This window comes from Bombina bombina, chromosome 5, assembly GCF_027579735.1.
Source record: "Bombina bombina isolate aBomBom1 chromosome 5, aBomBom1.pri, whole genome shotgun sequence".
Taxonomy (NCBI): domain Eukaryota; kingdom Metazoa; phylum Chordata; class Amphibia; order Anura; family Bombinatoridae; genus Bombina; species Bombina bombina.
Genome location: NC_069503.1, coordinates 459,981,680 through 460,001,323, shown reverse-complemented (window position 1 = coordinate 460,001,323; position 19,644 = coordinate 459,981,680). Strand labels below are relative to the sequence as shown.

At 36.3% G+C, this 19,644-nt stretch overlaps 1 protein-coding gene across 1 annotated transcript in view; it reads left to right on the top strand.

The window, feature by feature from the left end:
- The window catches only part of TMC2 (transmembrane channel like 2), a 212,269-nt gene that overhangs the window by 91,256 nt on the left and 101,369 nt on the right, over positions 1–19,644 (top strand). The window contains exons 6-7 of the mRNA XM_053715757.1: positions 12,733–12,831; positions 13,029–13,171. Of these exons, the coding sequence (XP_053571732.1) occupies positions 12,733–12,831; positions 13,029–13,171 (242 nt within the window). The remainder of the gene's footprint in view (positions 1–12,732; positions 12,832–13,028; positions 13,172–19,644) is intronic.

The following is a 19,644-nucleotide window of genomic DNA, read 5'->3' as shown; positions in this document are numbered from 1 at the left end:
TACTGGGTGTCCATCGAATCATTTTTTTGATTCAAATTCCCGGTTGCAACAAATTATCCCCGGGTTTCTAAAATCAATGCCTTTCCTATAATCTTTTTTTCAAAAGGATGCCATATGTCCTCTTTCCTTCTGCTGGTTTTGTTGAGTGTCCTGGAGCCTCTGCTAAAGAGGCCTAAGGATAAATAAGTGTACTGGGTGTCTATTCAATGTTCTTTTAGATTTCCCGGTTGTAACAAATTTTCTCTGTGTTTCTAAAATCAATGCCTTTCCTGTAATCTATTTTTCAAAAGGATGCCATATGTCCTCTTTCATGCTGTTGTTTCTGTTGAGGCTCCGGGACCCTCTTATTAAAAAGGCCTGAGGATAAATAAGTGTACTGGGTATATAATCAATGTTTTTTTCTATTTCCAGGGTCATATAAATGATCTCTGGGATTATAAAATAAATGACTTAACTGTAATTAATTGTTCACAAGGATGCCATATGTCCTCTTTCATGCTGTTGTTTCAGTTGAGGCTCCGGGAGCCTCTTATAAAAAGGCCGAAGGATAAAGAAGTGTTCTGGGTGTCCAATCAATGTTTTTTTTTATTTCACAGTTGCAAAAAAATTATCTATTGCTTTGTAAAATCTATGCCTTACCTGTCATCTATTGTTCAAAAGGATGCCATATGTCCTCTTTCCTGCTGTTCTTTTTGTTGGGGGTCCGGAACACTATTCTAAAAAGGCCGAAGGAGAACGACCTGTACTGTACTTGGTGTCCAATCATGTTTTTGTTTTCAATTTCACGGTTCATAATAAATATCGCTGTGTAACTAAAATCAATGCCATACCTGTACTCTGTTGTTCAAAAGGATGGCATATGTGGTGTTTCATTCTGTTGTGGTTGTTGAGGGTCGTGGCCGTGGGACAGCGTATAAAACGGCTGAAGGAGAACAACCTGTACAGCCTTGCTCCTCTTTTTAGGCAGGCCAGCTCTTTGCATACATGCCCACAGACTCTGTAACGCATGCCTCTTTTAGGGAGAGGTGCAGCCATAATGCAGGGTCAGAACCTCTGCCTGCAACTGTTATACTCGATTTTGCAAAAGGAAGTAACCTTACCATGTTTCCCTGCACGCATGTATTGTTGTTATATTTTTGGTGAGGGTAATCATGATGGCCATGTAGACCACCACCACTGAGAGTCCTGAAAGTAACAGGGATGAGATGAAAGAGCTAAGAATAGTAGAACTTGAAACAACAGAGTTAGCCATGGGTGTTAGTGCAAAACCGCTTGACTTTTTTGGGCTTTGGGTGCGGCTATTCATGCAGGCCATATAGAGCTGCCACCATTCGGTGTCGTATCAGCTATTAAACTAATAAGAACAGTACTACCAAAATACAGCCAATGAAGGGCCTTAGGAAGACTGAGCCAAGGTTGGATTGTAGTATTTGGTTAGGCTAATCATGATGGCCATGTAGACCACCACCGAGAGTCCTGGAAGTAACAGGGATGATGAGATGAAAGTGCTAAGAATAGTACTACTTGAAACAACAGAATTAGCCATGGGTGTTAATCCAAGACCGCTTGGATTTATTTTTGTATTGAGTGCAGCTAATGTTGCAGGCCATACAGAGCTGCCACCATTCGGTGTTGTATCAGCTATAAAAATAATAAGAACTGTACTATCAAAATACAGCCAATGAAGGGCCTATGAAGACTGAGCAAAGGTTGGATTGTAGTATTTTGTTCGGCTAATCATGATGGCCATGTAGACCACCCGTAACAGGGATGAAAGTGCTAAGAATAGTACAAATTGAAACAACCGAGTTAGCCATGGGTGTTAGTCTAAGACCACTCAGCTTTTTTTTGGGTTTGGGTGCAGCTAATCATGAAGGCCAGATAGACCTGCCACCATTTGGTGTTGTAACAGGTATTAAACTGCAAAGAACAGTACTACTTAACACAACCTACTTACCATGGGTCACAGAGCATATGTTTGGTTATTATATTTTGTAAGGGTAATCATGCAGGCCATATAGACCTCCACCGATGGGGTGAGTATGAGTAACAGCTATTAAAATGCAAAGGACATTACTAATTAACACAACATAGTTACCATGGGTCGCAGACCAAGAGCAGATGTCTTATTATTATATTTTGTATGGGTAATCATCCAGGCCATATAGACCTCACCAAATAGGGGGAGTTACAGAGATTAAAGTGCTAAGAATGGTAGTACTTAAAACACAACCTAGTTAAAATAGGTACCAGACCGCATGTCTTATTATTATATTTTTTCAGGGTAATCAGGCAGGCCATGTAGAACACCCCCGATAGGGGGGGGGAGGAACAGGGATTAAAGTGCTAAGAAAAGTACTAATTAACACAAGCTAGTTGTGTCCAAGAACGCATGTTTAATTATTAGACTTTATTAGGGTAATTATATATCTAACAAATCTATCTATTTCTCTTCTATCGATTCTATCTAACTATCCATCTATGTATATCTATCTATCCTATCTATCAATCTATCTTCTGTCCGGGATGTTTTGAGACAGCCACTTTGGGAATGTTAGTTGATTTAGGCCCATTATGGCTTAAAAGCAGACTCTGCATAAACTATGTAATTTTTCATGGGAGTTTTGCCAGGGATCCCCCTCCAGCATGCGACAGTCCAGGTGTTAGTCCCCTTGAAACAACTTTTCCATCACTATTGTGGCCAGAAAGAGTCCTTGTAGGTTTTAAAGTTCGCCTGCCTATTGAATTCAATGGCGGTTTGCGGGTTCGCGAACAATACCGGAATTTCGAATCCGCCGTTCGCGAACCGAAAATTTTAGATTTGCAGCATCACTAGTGTCAACGAGTTTCAGCCTCAAGCTAGGGCTTTATCAAGACTAAAGAATGGTGGTGAATGGAAGCCTTTTATAGGGGATATATTATATCCCTATTGGGTAGAATCTAAGTGTTTGAGCGGCAAAATTGCTCAGTACTGCCCCTTTGGTGTGTGACAGCCTAATCATAACTTGTTACTGGTTGTTCCGTATCAATCAGAAGTGACGTAATCTTCCGGAAGTGACGTTATCAGACTTTCGTCATTTCCGGTTCCTGGTTTCGGAATCTGTTGTTATCACTAGTTTTCTTAAGATCCTTAATTTACTTTGAATATATGAGTTAAGCATCTCATATTGTTGACCGCGTCATTGTTATTTCATTGCTTGAAATGTATAATGTATAAAATGTGTCATTGCTTTATATCTTCATGGGGCCTATTAATCCCCCTTACGTAATTTCTGGTAATAATTAAACAGCTATGTACACTATTATTAGTTGTGTGTCAGATTCTATGTTATTTTGCAAAGGAAAAAGGTGGGTTAAATGAAAACAATGTTATAAACAAAAATATCTAAACATTTAAATGCAAAGATATTAAAACACAAAATATTGTATGGTGGACGATAAAAGATGTATAAAATATATAAAATATCTGATAGATGGTATGTAATAAACAGAGATTGTCATTGTCATTAATGAAGTAATGTGGCATTGGTTAGATCCAATATACAACATATAAACAAAATACAATGTAAGGAATAGATATAGAGAAGAGTATGTGGAAGATAACATAGTGATGGTTAGAGACACTTAAGCGATCTAAAGTCTAAAAGAATTTCAATATTCTAAGTGAAGACACTGTATATAGCAACTGACGTATCCAAATAACACCAAATTATGCTAGAAGATAATAAGCCGACAGTATGAACCATACAGGGAATCTTTCTTATGATCTGAAAGGAATAGATCCAAATCTACAAAGGTCATAATAGTTTATGTATACACAAACTTAATGTCTATAGTATGGTTGTACCATGGTCATATGTACATCATATCAATTCATGTTGTAGTGACAGTGTTGTGTTTGATCTTACAGAACAGTCAAAAATTGGTATATGTAAGAGGGAACTTTAGGTTGTGTCCATTTAACACAGCGTGTGTATGTATAAGAATTGTGTCTCTTAGTTCCCAAATACTGGGACATTTATGAAAATTCAATAAAATTCAAATAAAAATAATAAAAATAAAAATAAAAATGGTAAAACATGATAAAAGACAGCAAAAGATGATAACAAACCTAAAGGCACTAGATCTTTATCAACGGAGAAACCTAACATATTACTCTGCCTAAAGCTAGTATGGAAATACATGCAATAGGCAATAGTATGAACCTAGCTACTCCTATGTGTTTACCTATCTACTCTTATATTAAAAAGGTGTGAGAGATCTTTATTGTTCAGACCTTTAGGATATAGGCAGTCTAAGTTAAAGATCCATTTGTATTGGCCAGTAGTCTTTTCTCATAGTCTCCTCCTCTCCAGTTTTTCCTGACTTTTTGGATACCCAGGAAACTTAGACTCTTGTTATTGCCTTGATGTTTCTGTGTAAAGTGTCTGTATAGAGGTGTCTCTATATTTTTAATTTAAATCAGAAATAAGTGTTCCCTAACCCTGTCTCTCAATGGTCTTGATGTTTGTCCTACATATTGTAGTCCACAGGTAAGTTGGATTAGGTAATCTAATTAGGTCACTTATTTCCTATTTAACATTTGTGCTATGCAATGTAAAGTTGTTAGTCTTTAGACCACATTTACATGCTTTACAGCTTGGACATGGGAAGAAGCCTTTAATCTTCTTCCCCTGAAATCACTTATTTCTTGTTGTATCTGTTTTTGTATGCTTGGTGCTATGGTGTTCCACAAGTTGTTTGTTTTCCTATATATAAACCTGGGTTAAAATGTTAATCTTTCCCCAATTATGTCATCCTTCTTGAGTAATGAAGTGTTTCCTGAATATGTTTTCTATTATGTGTTTATTCTCAATGTATTCAGTGATAAGTGGAAAATTGATCATCTCATCTTCAGAAATTTTATTTTTCTGACTTTATATTTAATAAGATCTTTTCGATCTATGTTTCTTACTTCATTAATCTTTGTGTTTAGCATGTCCTCATCATACCCTCTTTCAAGGAATGTGTTCTTTGGTGTTATTGCTTGTTCTCCCTACTTGCTGGGATTGGAGCAGTTTTCCTTTATCCTAAGTAATTGGCCTTTAGGAATATTGGATTTCCAATTTTTGTGATTGCAGCAATTATATTCATAAATTGAGTTGCCATCAACTTCCTTGAAGAATGTTGATATTTCTAATTTCCCATCTTTTACTTCAAATTTTAGATCTAGGAAATGTATGTCAGAGTAACTGCATTCATGGGTGAATCTCAGGTTTAGTATGTTTGTATTCATTATTTTTATAGTATATTCAAGTTCTTCTAACGTGCCTTTCCATATTATTAAAATGTAATTGATGTATCTTTTGTAAAGGACCAGGTCCACCGTGGCAGGGCAGGACTCCCAAAATACGAGTTCCCGCTTGCCCATATATAAATTTGCATAGCTTGGTGCAAATGTGGTCCCCATTGCTGTACCACATGTTTGTTGATAAAAATGTACCATTATTATTAAAATAGTTGTGTGTTAAAATATAATTAATGCTGTCCAGAATAAAATCTTTTTGTGATTTTGGTACATCATGTAGAAATAAGCTGAAAGCTTCTAACCCTCCTAAATGTGGAATGCTGGTGTCGAGCGATGTTACGTCACATGTAGCCATTATGTAGCTATCATCCCATGTCGTTTTCTAAAATGTTTAAAGGGACATTAAACCCAAATTCTTTCTTTCGTGATTCAGATAGAGCATGCAATTTTAAGCAACTTTCTAATTTACTCCTATTATCAATTTTTCTTCATTCTCTTGGTATCTTTATTTGAAAAAGAAGGCACCTAAATGTTTTTTTGGTTCATACCTCTGGACAGCACTTTTTTATTGGTGGATGAATCTATGCACCATTCAGCAAGGACAACCCAGGTTGTTCACCAAAAATGGGCCAGCATCTAAACTTACATATTTGCATTTCAAATAAAGATACCAAGAGAATAAAGACAATTTGATAATAGGAGTAAATTAGTAAGAAGTGAATACAGCGCCAACAAGAGGCCAAGGGATAAATATACTCACAGAGAGATAAAAGAAGATTATTTAATGAACCATGTTAAAAAGCATCAGTAAAAAATGTAACAAAACACATATAGATAAAATTACAAAAACAGGAATATCTTGCAGGAGCGGCTAAAGCTGATAATTACAATAAAAACAGAGATAATCACAGGTGATCAGTGTGAGTGGTACACCAGATTAAGAGTGTAAACTAGTGAAACAGAATAAGCCTAAGTATAACTATAACAAGTGCATCAAGCAAGAAATTAATAAACAATAGTACAAACAATAATGTTCAAAAAATAGTGTGTCAAAAAAATAGAAAAATGCACTGCAGTGCAGAAAGAGGGTCAAATAGTAAGGTAGTGCAAATGGATATAACAAATGCTAGCTACTAATCCAGTGAGGTAAAGATATAATTAAATAAAATACACAATATGCAATAACATAAAAAATATGTTAGAAAGGCCCTTTTTTGAGGGCAGAAACGCATTGACATATTGGTAAGCATTATTTTAATCTTTACTTCATTCTCATATTGGATACACTATGTTGTGAATTTCTTTTTTTCAGGGACACTTTTTAGGATACCATAGGAGCAGCTGACCGGTGCTAGGATCCAATCAGCTACTTCAGCTACCACACTCAGGAATTTGGATCTGTTAAAGTAACTAATATTGAAGGAACCAATTTCCTCACTTTCACCTTGTTTTTCATCACCCATTTTTTTTCTTTTTTTTTGGTTTTGATTGACTTGTTTTTGTTCTCACTAACATTTGTTGATCAACTTTTTGGAACACTTTTTTGGAATATATTTTTTATGTTATTGCATATTGTGTATTTTATTTAATTATATCTTTACCTCACTGGATTAGTAGCTAGCATTTGTTATATCCATTTGCACTCACTTACTATTTGACCCTCTTTCTGCACTGCAGTGCATTTTTCTATTTTTTGACACACTATTTTTTGAACATTATTGTTTGTACTATTGTTTATTAATTTCTTGCTTGATGCACTTGTTATAGTTGTACTTAGGCTTATTCTGTTTCACTAGTTTACACTCTTAATCTGGTGTACCACTCACACTGATCACCTGTGATTATCTCTGTTTTTATTGTAATTATCAGCTTTAGCCGCTCCTGCAAGATATTCCTGTTTTTGTAATTTTATCTATATGTGTTTTTTACATTTTTTACTGATGCTTTTTAACATGGTTCATTTAATAATCTTCTTTTATCTCTCTGTGAGTATATTTATACCATGGCCTCTTGTTGGCGCTGTATTCACTTCTTACTATTTGTGCATATTTTTTGGAGGTTGGTTAGGATCTCTGTTTGAATACAGCTTGGGGATTACCTTAGCGCTTGTACACTACCCCCTTTTTCACAATAGGAGTAAATTAGATAGTTGCTTAAAATTTTATTCTCTATCTGAATCACAAAAGAAAAAAATTGGGTTCAGTGTCCCTTTAAGACCTGCATAGACTCTTTCCGATATAAGGGGAGTTGTGTGACATATTTCTGCAAATTTCTATCTACATATTCCAATAGGTTACTAGATAGTGAACCTTTCCCAGATATTATTGGTCTTCCCGGAGGGTTTGTTAAGGACTTGTGTATCTTTGGCAGGTAGTAGAACACTGGGGTTATCGGATATTTAATTCCAATATATCTGAATTCCTTATCGTTCAGAATCCCCAGTGTTCTTGCCCTGTTTAACATGTCATCTAATTCTTTCTTATATCTCTCTACCGGATTATTTTGTAGTCTCTGATATGTATGAGTGTCGCTGAGTATTCTATTACATTCTTTGTTGTAATCTGTTCTATCAAGAATCACAATACTGCCTCCTTTGTCAGCTGGCTTAATTGTTATATCATGATTATGTTCAAGACTTTTGATACTGTCAATCTGCGACTTTGAAAGGTTATGTTTGAAATTTTTTAGTCTACCTTGTACCTTTGCTATTGGTTGGAAAGAAAGTAGATTTAGGTTTTAGGTCAGTGTGGCAAATTCACCACTTGTCATTTTGTTATCTATACTGTAGTAGTTTCCAGTTTGGCCCCTCCTCTCTTTCCTTAATGGGTATTCTTATATTCGGAGTCTGAGATTCTTCTGAGTCTGTGTTCTTCCATTTTGTCAGTAATATCTCTTTCTCTCTGGTGACAGATTGATCTACCCCTAAATAAAACCTGGTCTGATGTTGAGGCATGTGGTATGTTTTGACCTATTTGTTTTTCTCTCCTATTGTCTGTATTTACATGTGTATGTGTTGTTGTTCTTTGCATCTCTTGATTTTATACATCTTTAACGGTATGTTCCTCTCCATTTTGTATATGGGAAAATCAATTGTGAGTGTTGTGGTACCTTTCTCTCCAGTCAGGTTTATTAGGCTGATATCATTGGTTTCTATGATTGGGATATTTGGGTTGCCCCCTCTGTCTTATTGGGTCATAGAAATTTCTCTCAGATCTATTGTGATGAGATCTAAACCCTCCATTTCTGGTATCTGAGAGATATATCCTTCTGCTTTGTGGATATCTATTTGCGGAGTGTTGATAGTTTCTTTGATTATGGTAATATTTGTCATAATGGTTATATTGGCCCCTGTATTGTCTATTATTTGTGTAGGGAATTCTATATTGATTGTTATCCCATCTTTTGTTAAAAGGGTAAGTATCATACTCTCCATGAGAGCCATAGTTGTCATATGGTCTATTGCCTATATAGTGATTTTCATTGTGTGTTCTGTAGTTTCTTCTAGGGGGCGGTAGTTGAATGAGTCTTTGCACCTCTGGTCATATGTCACTTTTGTCCAATTTCCTGAATCATATGTCTCTCTATCTATGTCAACTGTGTTTAGAGCGTCTCTATGCAAATATTGTACATGATCTTCTCTCTGCTTTAGATCTGTCTTATTTATTTTTGGTTTCTAATTCTCTGTTAATTGTTTTTGTTTTCTTATAATGATTCTCTGTATTCAATGATTAGTTTCATCAGTTTTTTGGAAGTATCTATTAAAATATTAGTCCATTTGTTAATGAATTTGGGGTCAGATAGTTGAAAAGCGCAATCTTTCTTGATTGCTAAGCATTTAAGGAATTAGGTCTAATTCTAGACATTTATTTAAAAAGGAGATCTCTGCTTTCTATTTAACCTCTGTTAGTAGTTTTTCTAAATTTTTTATAAAAATAGATGAAGTATCTATGAATCCTGCTCCATTGGATTTATCTATGCAGGATGATCTACTTATGTCCAGTGTGATATCTTGTCTTAGCGATTTAATAATCTCCATGCTAAAGTGGCAGATTGACACAATAATAAATAATAATTATGTGGAGTATATAAATAAATAAAAGTGAGAGTAAAAAAACAAGAACTAAATTTAAATAAAAGTAACGCACAAGCAGCTATAGTCTGTGCTAGGACGGGCAGTATGTCAAACAGAATAATTAGACTTGGCGCTAAGTGTGGGCACCTATTGCTCTTTATGAAGGGTTCCTAGCTAACCCTTAGTGTTTGAACCCATTCTTTCATTTTTCTTTTTCATTTCATTTTTTCATATTTTCCATTTGTTCCCTTTTTTCCACTTGCACTATTTTTCATTTTCATTTATATTTTTTAATTTTTTTATTACTTCAAGTTCTTGTTAGACTGTTGCACTCTTCGGATCATCTAAGGATCACACATTGTCATCTTTATTAACATCTCCATCCATATTGGCAGAGCACATCACCATTGGACTCTATCCTTCTCACATATAGACTAAAGCTATATACAGATGCATCTCTTCTGATAACCGTCCACACATGGATCCATGTTTTTAGTATTTTGTTTTTATATCTTTGTGATTTTAGGGAATAAATAATTTATTACTATATATTATTCTGCAATTTCACCTTAGCCTTTCATTTAGGCGCTCTTTATATACATTTCATTAGTATCTCATATATTGCCTTTGTTTTCTATATCACAGTTTGTATTAAGGAGATATAGAACTCAAAATTCAAATGCATATGAATGCTTAGCAGTTTTGAAAAGGTACAAGTTTGCAAAACTGATGATCTGAGCAGCTACATCAAAAAATGCTTCTTCTAAAAATGATAACTGTTCCAGAGAGCAAATGTTGCATCGCTGATTGCTCAATATTCGACATTGCCAACAAATACAAACTGTGACTTTAAACCTGTATTAAACAATGGCAAGTGTCATTTGAATTATTAAGGTGTTAAACTGTGTATATATATATTTATATATATATATATATATATATATATATATATATATATATATATATATATATACAAAACACGGAAGGGAACTGCACTCTCATACCGGACCGGGTACACATCCCATGACCCTGCAACATGCTCAGCCCTGGGTGCCACTGGCACTCACAGGAAGCTGTGCTGTCCCCAGAGCCACAAGCAGTTAACCCCAGACAGGTCTGGGTGCAAGAACCATAGGGAAAATTACAAAACAAATTAATACAACACACAGAGAAAGTCCAGCACTCACTTACAAGCTCTCAGCTAAGATTTAAAAGCAAAAATGGAAAGGTTAGTCACCGCATCTGGCGTCACCTTTCCATTTTTGCTTTTAAATCTTAGCTGAGAGCTTGTAAGTGAGTGCTGGGTTTTCTCTGTGTGTTGTATATATATATATATATATATATATATATATTTATTTATATGGTCTGAAGAAGGGGTGAATGCCCCGAAACGTCACTGCCTAATAAAAGTGTGCTGTGCTTAAATCCAGTGAGTGCTTATTATACGATTTAATTATTTATATATAATACCGTCCCTTGCACTGGATATACCCTCCTAAGGTCGTCTGCCTGGGTGCAGCAATACAACAGATATCACCAATAAAGAAACTGCACTCTCAGGTCTTTTGTAAAGTGGAGAACAAAAAAGCCTCTTTTTTAATGTAACGTTTTCAAGGAGCAAGTCCCACGTCATCAGCATAACAGTGGTGTCAAAAACAACTCATAAATATACCAAAATGTAAATTACATCAATACAAAATATCTGTGTACCTCCAGTGATCCAAAAAACCCGCCAAACATTCGTGTGTGGAACGCTGTTTGCGTTCCAGTGACTTGAAACCGGAAGTGTCAACTATCACATGACTTACGGTTTATGTTATCATACATTACGCGTGAATACTATATTTCATAATTGTGAATAAGCTCAAAACACAATATTTATACAAGTGTCAAATGTCATTTATTACAATTACCTTATCTCTAAGTGTCTCTCTAAGTGTTATTACCAGATTTAAACTCAGATTGTTACCCCGCATATCAGGCTTTTACTTCAGCCTTCTTCATACCTAGTGTTGCAACACATCTGCATTGCCTTGTCTATTTATTGTGTGCATAGTGTGTTGTATGGGCATTCTTTGCTGTATAAGTTTATATTGGAAGCTGCGTTCTGTATCGCATCGTGTGCAAGCTGCTTTATAACCTGATGTTTATCTGGGTTGCCATGGTAACATCGGTTTGCCGTATGTTTGCAGCATGTCATCTTCCGCTCACTGTTGTTACATTATTTTGTATTGCGCTATGTTTGCTGTCTTGGTCACCTATTAGCTACTATTGTCCAATATCTTAAAGATTATCTAAGTTAATCATACATTCATTACTATAGCCCTTACTGTGTCTGTGCTTATGCCTATTACACATCATATATGCACCAAAATCCTGGTTTTATCTCATTGGTCTAAACACTTTCTTCATTAGTACCCAGAGATAAGAACTCTATACAACAAATACAGTTTTTTTAAAAATAAAACTAAACGAAATGCTACATATTACATCACCATTGGACTCTATCCTTCTCACATATAGACTAAAGCTATATACAGATGCATCTCTTCTGATAACCGTCCACACATGGATCCATGTTTTTAGTATTTTGTTTTTATATCTTTGTGATTTTAGGGAATAAATAATTTATTACTACATATTATTCTGCAATTTCACCTTAGCCTTTCATTTAGGCGCTCTTTATATACATTTCATTAGTATCTCATATATTGCCTTTGTTTTCTATATCACAGTTTGTATTAAGGAGATATAGAACTCAAAATTCAAATGCATATGAATGCTTAGCAGTTTTGAAAAGGTACAAGTTTGCAAAACTGATGATCTGAGCAGCTACATCAAAAAATGCTTCTTCTAAAAATGATAACTGTTCCAGAGAGCAAATGTTGCATCGCTGATTGCTCAATATTCGACATTGCCAACAAATACAAATTGTGACTTTAAACCTGTATTAAACAATGGCAAGTGTCATTTGAATTATTAAGGTGTTAAACTGTGTATATATATATATATTTATATATATATATATATATATATATATATTTATATGGTCTGAAGAAGGGGTGAATGCCCCGAAACGTCACTGCCTAATAAAAGTGTGCTGTACTTAAATCCAGTGCTTATTATCTGATTTAATTATATATATATATACTTAAAATGTCTATTTATTTTACATTTTATTTAATTTATTTTATTGTATTTTTATTTTATTTAATTTTTTGCATAGAAATGCATGTGGCCTTAAAAAATAAACCTATTATTGTGCAATTCAATATAATTGAAAATAACAAAATTAGTGATTACCTAACATTATGCTCAAATATTAAGTGCAAACAGTTGAGCCAATAACTTTTGGTAACTTTTCCCTGATTAGATCTTAATGGGACTGCCTTATGGAAGTTTACCTAGAAAGACTGTACCGAGAGCTGAAGAGAAAAAAGCAATGGATTTCGCTGTGCTTTGGGATTTTGAGGTAACTAATAATTTATTAATTTAGGGTTCCACAATGTTTTATTAAAAAAAGTCATTAAATATTGGTTTATTTATTAAAAAACAATTAATCTTTTGTCTTCTTTGGATGTATTCTTTAAACTATTTCATACACAATATAAAAAATAACTAGAAAGAAAAATAATATCCAAAAATATGTTCTTGTCTTTTTTTCTCCAGGGTTATGCCAAATATTCTGTCTTATTTTATGGTTTTTATAATAACCAGCGATCTATTGGTTGGTTGAAGTTCAGGCTGCCTTTGTCCTATTTCCTTGTCGGAGTTGGTGTTTTTGGATACAGCCTAATGGTTGTCATTAGAACGTAAGTAATATTATTCTGACTCAAATCAGAAATACAGACAGACTTAGGGTTTATGGTTATCAAACATTCTTATTGGCCTCATAAGAGACAAAAACACAGTACCATATACTTTGCTGGATAAGCAACCTAGAAATATAGGAAATATGATGCTCACACGTATGCATGTGTGTCTATATTGAGCAAGGATATGGGTCAAAATTTTGCTGGTGTTGCGGGTGGTTTGCCAGGTTTAGGGATAACGACTACTTGTGTATCTAACATGGGCCGTGGAAAAGGGTTATCTGTGGTAGCTTTATTAAATAGTGTCGTAAGGTTGGGGAATAGTAGTGAAGAAATCGTCTGGTAATATTTTGCTTTAAAGCCGCCAGGGCCAGGACTCTTTCCATTTTTTAGGGTTTTGATTGCGGCTAAAGTGTCCTGTGTTGTGATGGGACAGTTTATGGTTTGTAGTTGATCTGGCATTAATTTAGGGAGGTGGCAATCTTTGATGTAAAATGACAGCTTGGCTTGGTGATCTTGTTGGGGGGTATTATTTTGTATGTTATACAGTGTGGTATAATAGGTGTGGAATGAATGTAGTATATCTTTAGTGGTTTTGAGGGGAGTGATGGTTGTATGATTTTAGACCTTTTTTTATTTAATGCTCTGGCAAACAGTTTCCCAGTTCTATTGTTTTCACAGTAAAACATACTATTAGTTTTACGGCGTAGTGTCTTGTATTCAATTTGTAGGAAGTTGTCAAGGTCATTTCTAGCTTTTTATAGGTCTATCGCAATTTTGGTGTCAGTGGGGGCACGTTTATGGAGATTGGGTAATGTGTTGGGATTGTCTAAAAGGGTGTCATCTAACTTCCAGAGGTATAGGGTTAGGGGAGTGACTTGCCATGTGAGTTTGAGTTTGACAGCCGAGTGGTCTGACCAGGCTGTTGGAGAGATGTCACATCTTTTTAGGAGAGATAAGCCTACCTGATTAGTAAAGATGTAGTCAATTCTACTATGTGTTTTATTAGGGTGGGAAAAAATGTGTAGTCACATTTGTCTTGATATATAATCTGCCAAGTATCATAGAGTTTAAGATCTTTTAGGCCTTTCTATAAAGTGTTTATGGGGTTTTTTTTAGATTTGGATTTTGGGATTTGAATTGTCTTTGGTTGGTTGTATGGAAATGCTAAAGTCTCCTGCAATGAAGACTGGGCTTTTAGTGATGTCTAGTATTTTTTTGAATATATTTTATAAGAAGGAGTTTTGGTTGGTATTGGGTGCATAGATATTGATCAAGGTGATTGGTTTCCTGAAGAGTAAGCCAACCAGGCCAAGGAATCTGCCTTCAGAATGTTTATTGATCTGTGTCAGGGTAAAGGGGAGGGCTTTGTTGATCAGTATGCTAACTCCTCTTTGCTTAGTAGTGCCTGAACTGTGGTAATGTGTGGTAAATGTTTTCCAGAAATATTTTGGTTCTTTGTTACGTTTGAAGTGAGTCTCTTGTATAAATAGGATATCAATTTTTCTTCTGGCAAAATCTGTTAGGGCTTTAGATCTTTTGTGAGGGGAGTTTAGACCCTTCGCATTTTCAGTCAACAGGGTGAGGGGTTGGAGATTTTTAAGATTAGATTGAAGCATTTTGAAGAGTGAGAGGGGGGAAGTAAATAGCAACATTTGTGAGTTATCTAGCGGTATTACAAGATGTTTGTGTATAGTAATGTCTCTGCAGTTTACGGGTATGTACTTAAAACCTGAAAGAACAAAAAAATAATCATAATTTACAAACAAGAATAACAATAATAACATTAATAAAAAATAAAAACAAATCTCTCTTCCTAATATAAGGCATAATGAGAGTAGGTAGGGGGAAATATCAACTATGAGCCCTAGGAACTGGTATATGTTACAATCTACATATAATTTGACAAAATATCTCAGCCAACTATTGGAACAAGAGGAAAAGTGAAATAATCAACGTAAATGTGGGAGGAGTTAGTTGGGCTTGGCGTCATGCGCCTCTGTGGGGATGTCAAAGATGATTTACCTATTGGTGAGTTTACTGTGTGCCAGGTTTCTGTGGAGGTAGTGGGTCTTTATTTGGTGGAGTCTGGGGTTGGGTAGATGATAGGGGTTCAGATGGGCTGTCAATTCCAAGCAAGGAACAAAAACAGGGGATATCTTTTGGAGATCTGCAGATAAGTCGAGTATTGTTTCTCAATACCCAAAGGTGGTTTGGGAAGCCCCATCTGTACAATATTTTCTTATTTCATAGGGTGGTGGTGAGTGGGGAGAATTATTTTCTTCTTTGTAGGGTCTTGATAGAGAGGTCTTGGTAGAATTGTAGGACGTTTCATCTGAATCTGACTGGTTGTTTTTTGCGAGATTGGGTCAGTAGCATTTCTTTGTCTTGAAAGTTTTTAAATTGTATAACAATGTCTCTGGGAGGAGCTGAGTCAGAGGGTTTAGGTCTTAAGATTCTGTGTGCCCTCACCCATGGAATGTCTGTTAAGTATGATGGGTCTCTTAGGTGCTGAAATAGCGCTGGTAAGTATACGGGAAATTCTTTAGGTAGTACTGATTCAGACATGCATCTCATTCTCATATTTTTACGTCTGCTATGGTTTTCCAGGTCCTCCAGTTTGTCCTGGAGGTTAGTTATAGTTTCTTGTTGTGAGGCCACTTGGTCTGTCAGTTGTTGGATGGTGTCTTGGTTGCTTTCTAGGGATTCAACCTGGAATCCAAGTGTATGGAAGTCTTGTTTCATAACAGCTAACTCCTCTCTAAAGCAGGTGTGCACAATATCAGCAATGTCCTGTTTAGAGGGAAGGTTATGCAATATAGAAGCTGACAGTTGTGTTTCTTCTATTAGAGTGTCCTGTATAGGATGAACTTGGGTATTGGTAGTAGAGGACTTGCACCTTGCTGTGATGTGCATGGAGATTTATTAGATGTGTCAACAGTTTGCAGGAAGGATGACATTGTAAGCAGTTTCCCTGTTGCAGATTTAGTAGATTTATCATGTCTAAAGGTCCTTCTGGACTCCATATTGGAGGGTATCAATACAGAGTAGAGAACAGTAAGATGTCTGCCCTGAGTTATAGGTAGAGCGTAGTTAGCTTATCAGATTATGGTTAGGGCTCACATATGAGGAGGAGAGGATATCTTGTGAAGCTGTGACTGCCGGTATACAGTATGGAGAGATAAAAAGTGAGGACCATTTCCCCAGCAAAGGGTAGGTATCTTATGGTGACTTATGGTGGTCAGTAGCTCCTATTTGAGGCAGAGTGGCATAATGCCTGTACAGTAGAATCGGCCTGATGCTATATGTACAGTCTCTCAGTGATGAGTGAGGATAGAACCGGGTAGATTGGAATACAACAGTAGTATTGTGGCCTAGTATATGAGCTATCTCCTTGTGGGGTAGTAAGATTAAGTCACGTGGTGCGTGTCACCAAGCAATTTGTAAGGGTCTGCATGCTGTGGTTTGCCCTGGTATGGAGAAGGTATGTCTATTAGGGTTGTGCTGTTCGTTTGCTGCTTACCAGGGTGTAGGTGTGTATTCCTAGTGTGGCTTGCAGTTAAGCCCGGTCCAGGTACTCACATCCGGTCGTGGTGATGTTGGGACTGCACTTGTTTGGCGATCGGGGTGATGGATCGGTGTAGTGCTGTGAGGCCCAGTGGTGGGTGCAGTCTAGGATGAGGTGTCTGGTGCTCCGATTGAGGGTTGAGAGCTCCGTGAGATCTATTGCAGCCTAATGCTGTTGGCTGTATGAGCGCCTGGGCATTTTGCCGAATGGAGACTCTGGATGCTGGCTAAGGGGCAGCTAATTGCCACCCAAAGGTTTAGTGAGGCTTCATCTGCAGAATATTGCAAGATTGTGGGCTTGATGGCTGAGATATGATGTGGATTTTGGGCTAGTGTAGCGGAGCTCTGGATTTATGCTGCACTCATGGCAGCCGCCAGCTCCGCCCCCCCCCCCCCCCCAGTGCAGTTGGTTTTTTATTTTAAAAAAATGCTAAATTTTTTTAAAATAAAAAACTATAATACCCTCTATTTTGAGGGTTTTTGGGGCACTTTTAGAAAATTAACCAGAGATCTGATTGCTAATTGCTACCGCAAGCTCACGGTAGCAATAAAAAGCCACTTGTAATGGCTGGTTATTTATCACGTGCCAGCAAATGGGAGAATTTGCCCATTTGCAGGCAGGTGATAAATAACCACTCCACTTGTAATCTGGCCCTAAATAATTTGTGCACATTGAGTGTTTTGGAGTAGAAACTGTCATTGGATGTGGTTGATAATCCTGTGCGCTGCTTAATTGGTGGCCCTATGGAAAAGTATCTTTTGGAAATATATTAACCCCTTAAGGACCAGCGACGTACCCTGTATGTCACTGGCCTTTTTTTGGGACTTGATTGTTTTATAGCGCGGTCTTGCCACCAGCGTTGAGACTGCTCTATTCCACAAAGCCTGCTGGAGGGAGGGCATTAATAGCGTGTTCTAGACTTGTGCTATTATGTCCTGAAAAAACCCTTAACGACCATTGACATACAGGGTACATTGTGGTCATTAAGGGGTTAAAATGTTGACTACTGTGCAGCTAAAAAAAAGCTTTGTCTTGTCAGAATAACCTACTGTTGACCTTAGTTCAGTCATTATATCTCTAAGTCTAACTTACCCAAACTGTAATTACATTCTGCACAGTTCTCTCTCTCATCTATCAGTCCTACAGCAATTGTTACACAGATATTAAGCTTTAACGCTCTTGTGTTTTGTATCACTACAGATAAATAAGTAATGGTAACTGATTGGTAAAATAATAGTCTACACCACTCTGAAAGACTAATGTACACTATTTCTAGGTGATGTTTTAGAAATATTTCAACAGTTAAAACTGAAGAGATTGTTCTACGGAAAATGAGAATTTGATCTAGTTGTTAACATAGAATGAATTAGCCAAAGCAACATCAGGTGTAATTACTTTATCCTTATTGAACTGTGATAAAAACTATAAAGAGGATTTTGCAATACGGTGTTGAAGTAAGGAGTACGATTAGATTAACACAAAATTGTGTGACTCACCAGGGCAGTATAATAAAATAATCATTTTGCTTCTTTAGTAAGAAATAAATAATGCACTTTTTTCACTTTGGGGCTGGTTTAGAATCCTGATATGTAGAATATATATCCTCCTAATATTTTTAAATGATTACTCTGGCCTGAATTTGCTAAAAGTTTTTTGTGACTATGAGTTGCAAATGCAAAATACTTCAAGTCTGCAAGATGCAGGATAGAGAAATACAAACCTTTATTGATCAGGTAGGGCCAATGATCAAAAGGTCCCTGGACTTTGAGAATCTCTAAGAAATCTCACCAGTACTATGAAGCCCTGCCTTAAAGAGACGTAAAATTTGTATTTTTTTATTCATATAGATCATAATATTTTAAACAATTTTCCAATTTACTTAAAAATGTACAATTAAAACATTGGCTTCATTCTCTTTGTATCCTTTGTTAAATGAGCACAAATGCACTACTGGGAGCGAGCTGAAAACATCTGGTGGGACAATCTTGTATGTGCAACCACCAATCAGCAGCTAGCTCCCATTAGTGTATTGCTGCTCCTGATCCTATTTACGTACGACTTACCATATTGTTTCATTAGTTTTCCTGCCTATGCTAGTGGGCTGAACAGAGGCGTTCAATGGGACCATATTCTCGAAACAATTCCCCCTTTAGATCTTGCTGTTTTATCTTGCTAACTAAAATGAGGTGAGACTATGTCAAAATGCTCAAAACACTAATTAACCTCATAGAAAAACACATATGAAAAGAGCTGATTGTAAGGTATTATAGGCTGAACGCATAGTAATCTGATTTGTATATGGGAGACATCTCGCAAATTGCAGGAACAGCCCCTTTTTAGAGAGGACACGTTTCGGTTATTGGGCCCTTAATAAAATTTCATGCTGAGAAGTATGCAGAAGAATAAGCACTTATAAGCACAGAAGTAGTACAGTGACTTACCAGACCACCTACAAACTTTACACCTAACTGGCTCCTCTCCACAATCAGCCCCCTTCATAAATTTATTTCCAGAAAGTCAAAACTGATATACCACAATTAACCACTAACACCCACCTCTTCTTGAGCACCTACCATTTAATTTGAGACACAATTGGGAGCTACACCCACCACATTGTTCTTGGTGCATGAAATATTGTCTCATCCACCTAACATTTGCCCACCAAGAGGAACACATGTAAAGGGACCCTACTAATCTGAACTCTCATGTCAACATATTCTTTGGTGATCTTCTTCTTTCTTGACCGCCACCAACTCCTCATATTGGTGGAAAAATTTGCTCTTTTTGTTTGATCAAGCCTTAATCTAAAAATGTAAAATGGTCAAAGGGATCTCACCTTATAATTCTCACTGGGTTTTAAAATACCCATATAACTGCTTCTGGTGATTTTCCTGTGATTAAGAAT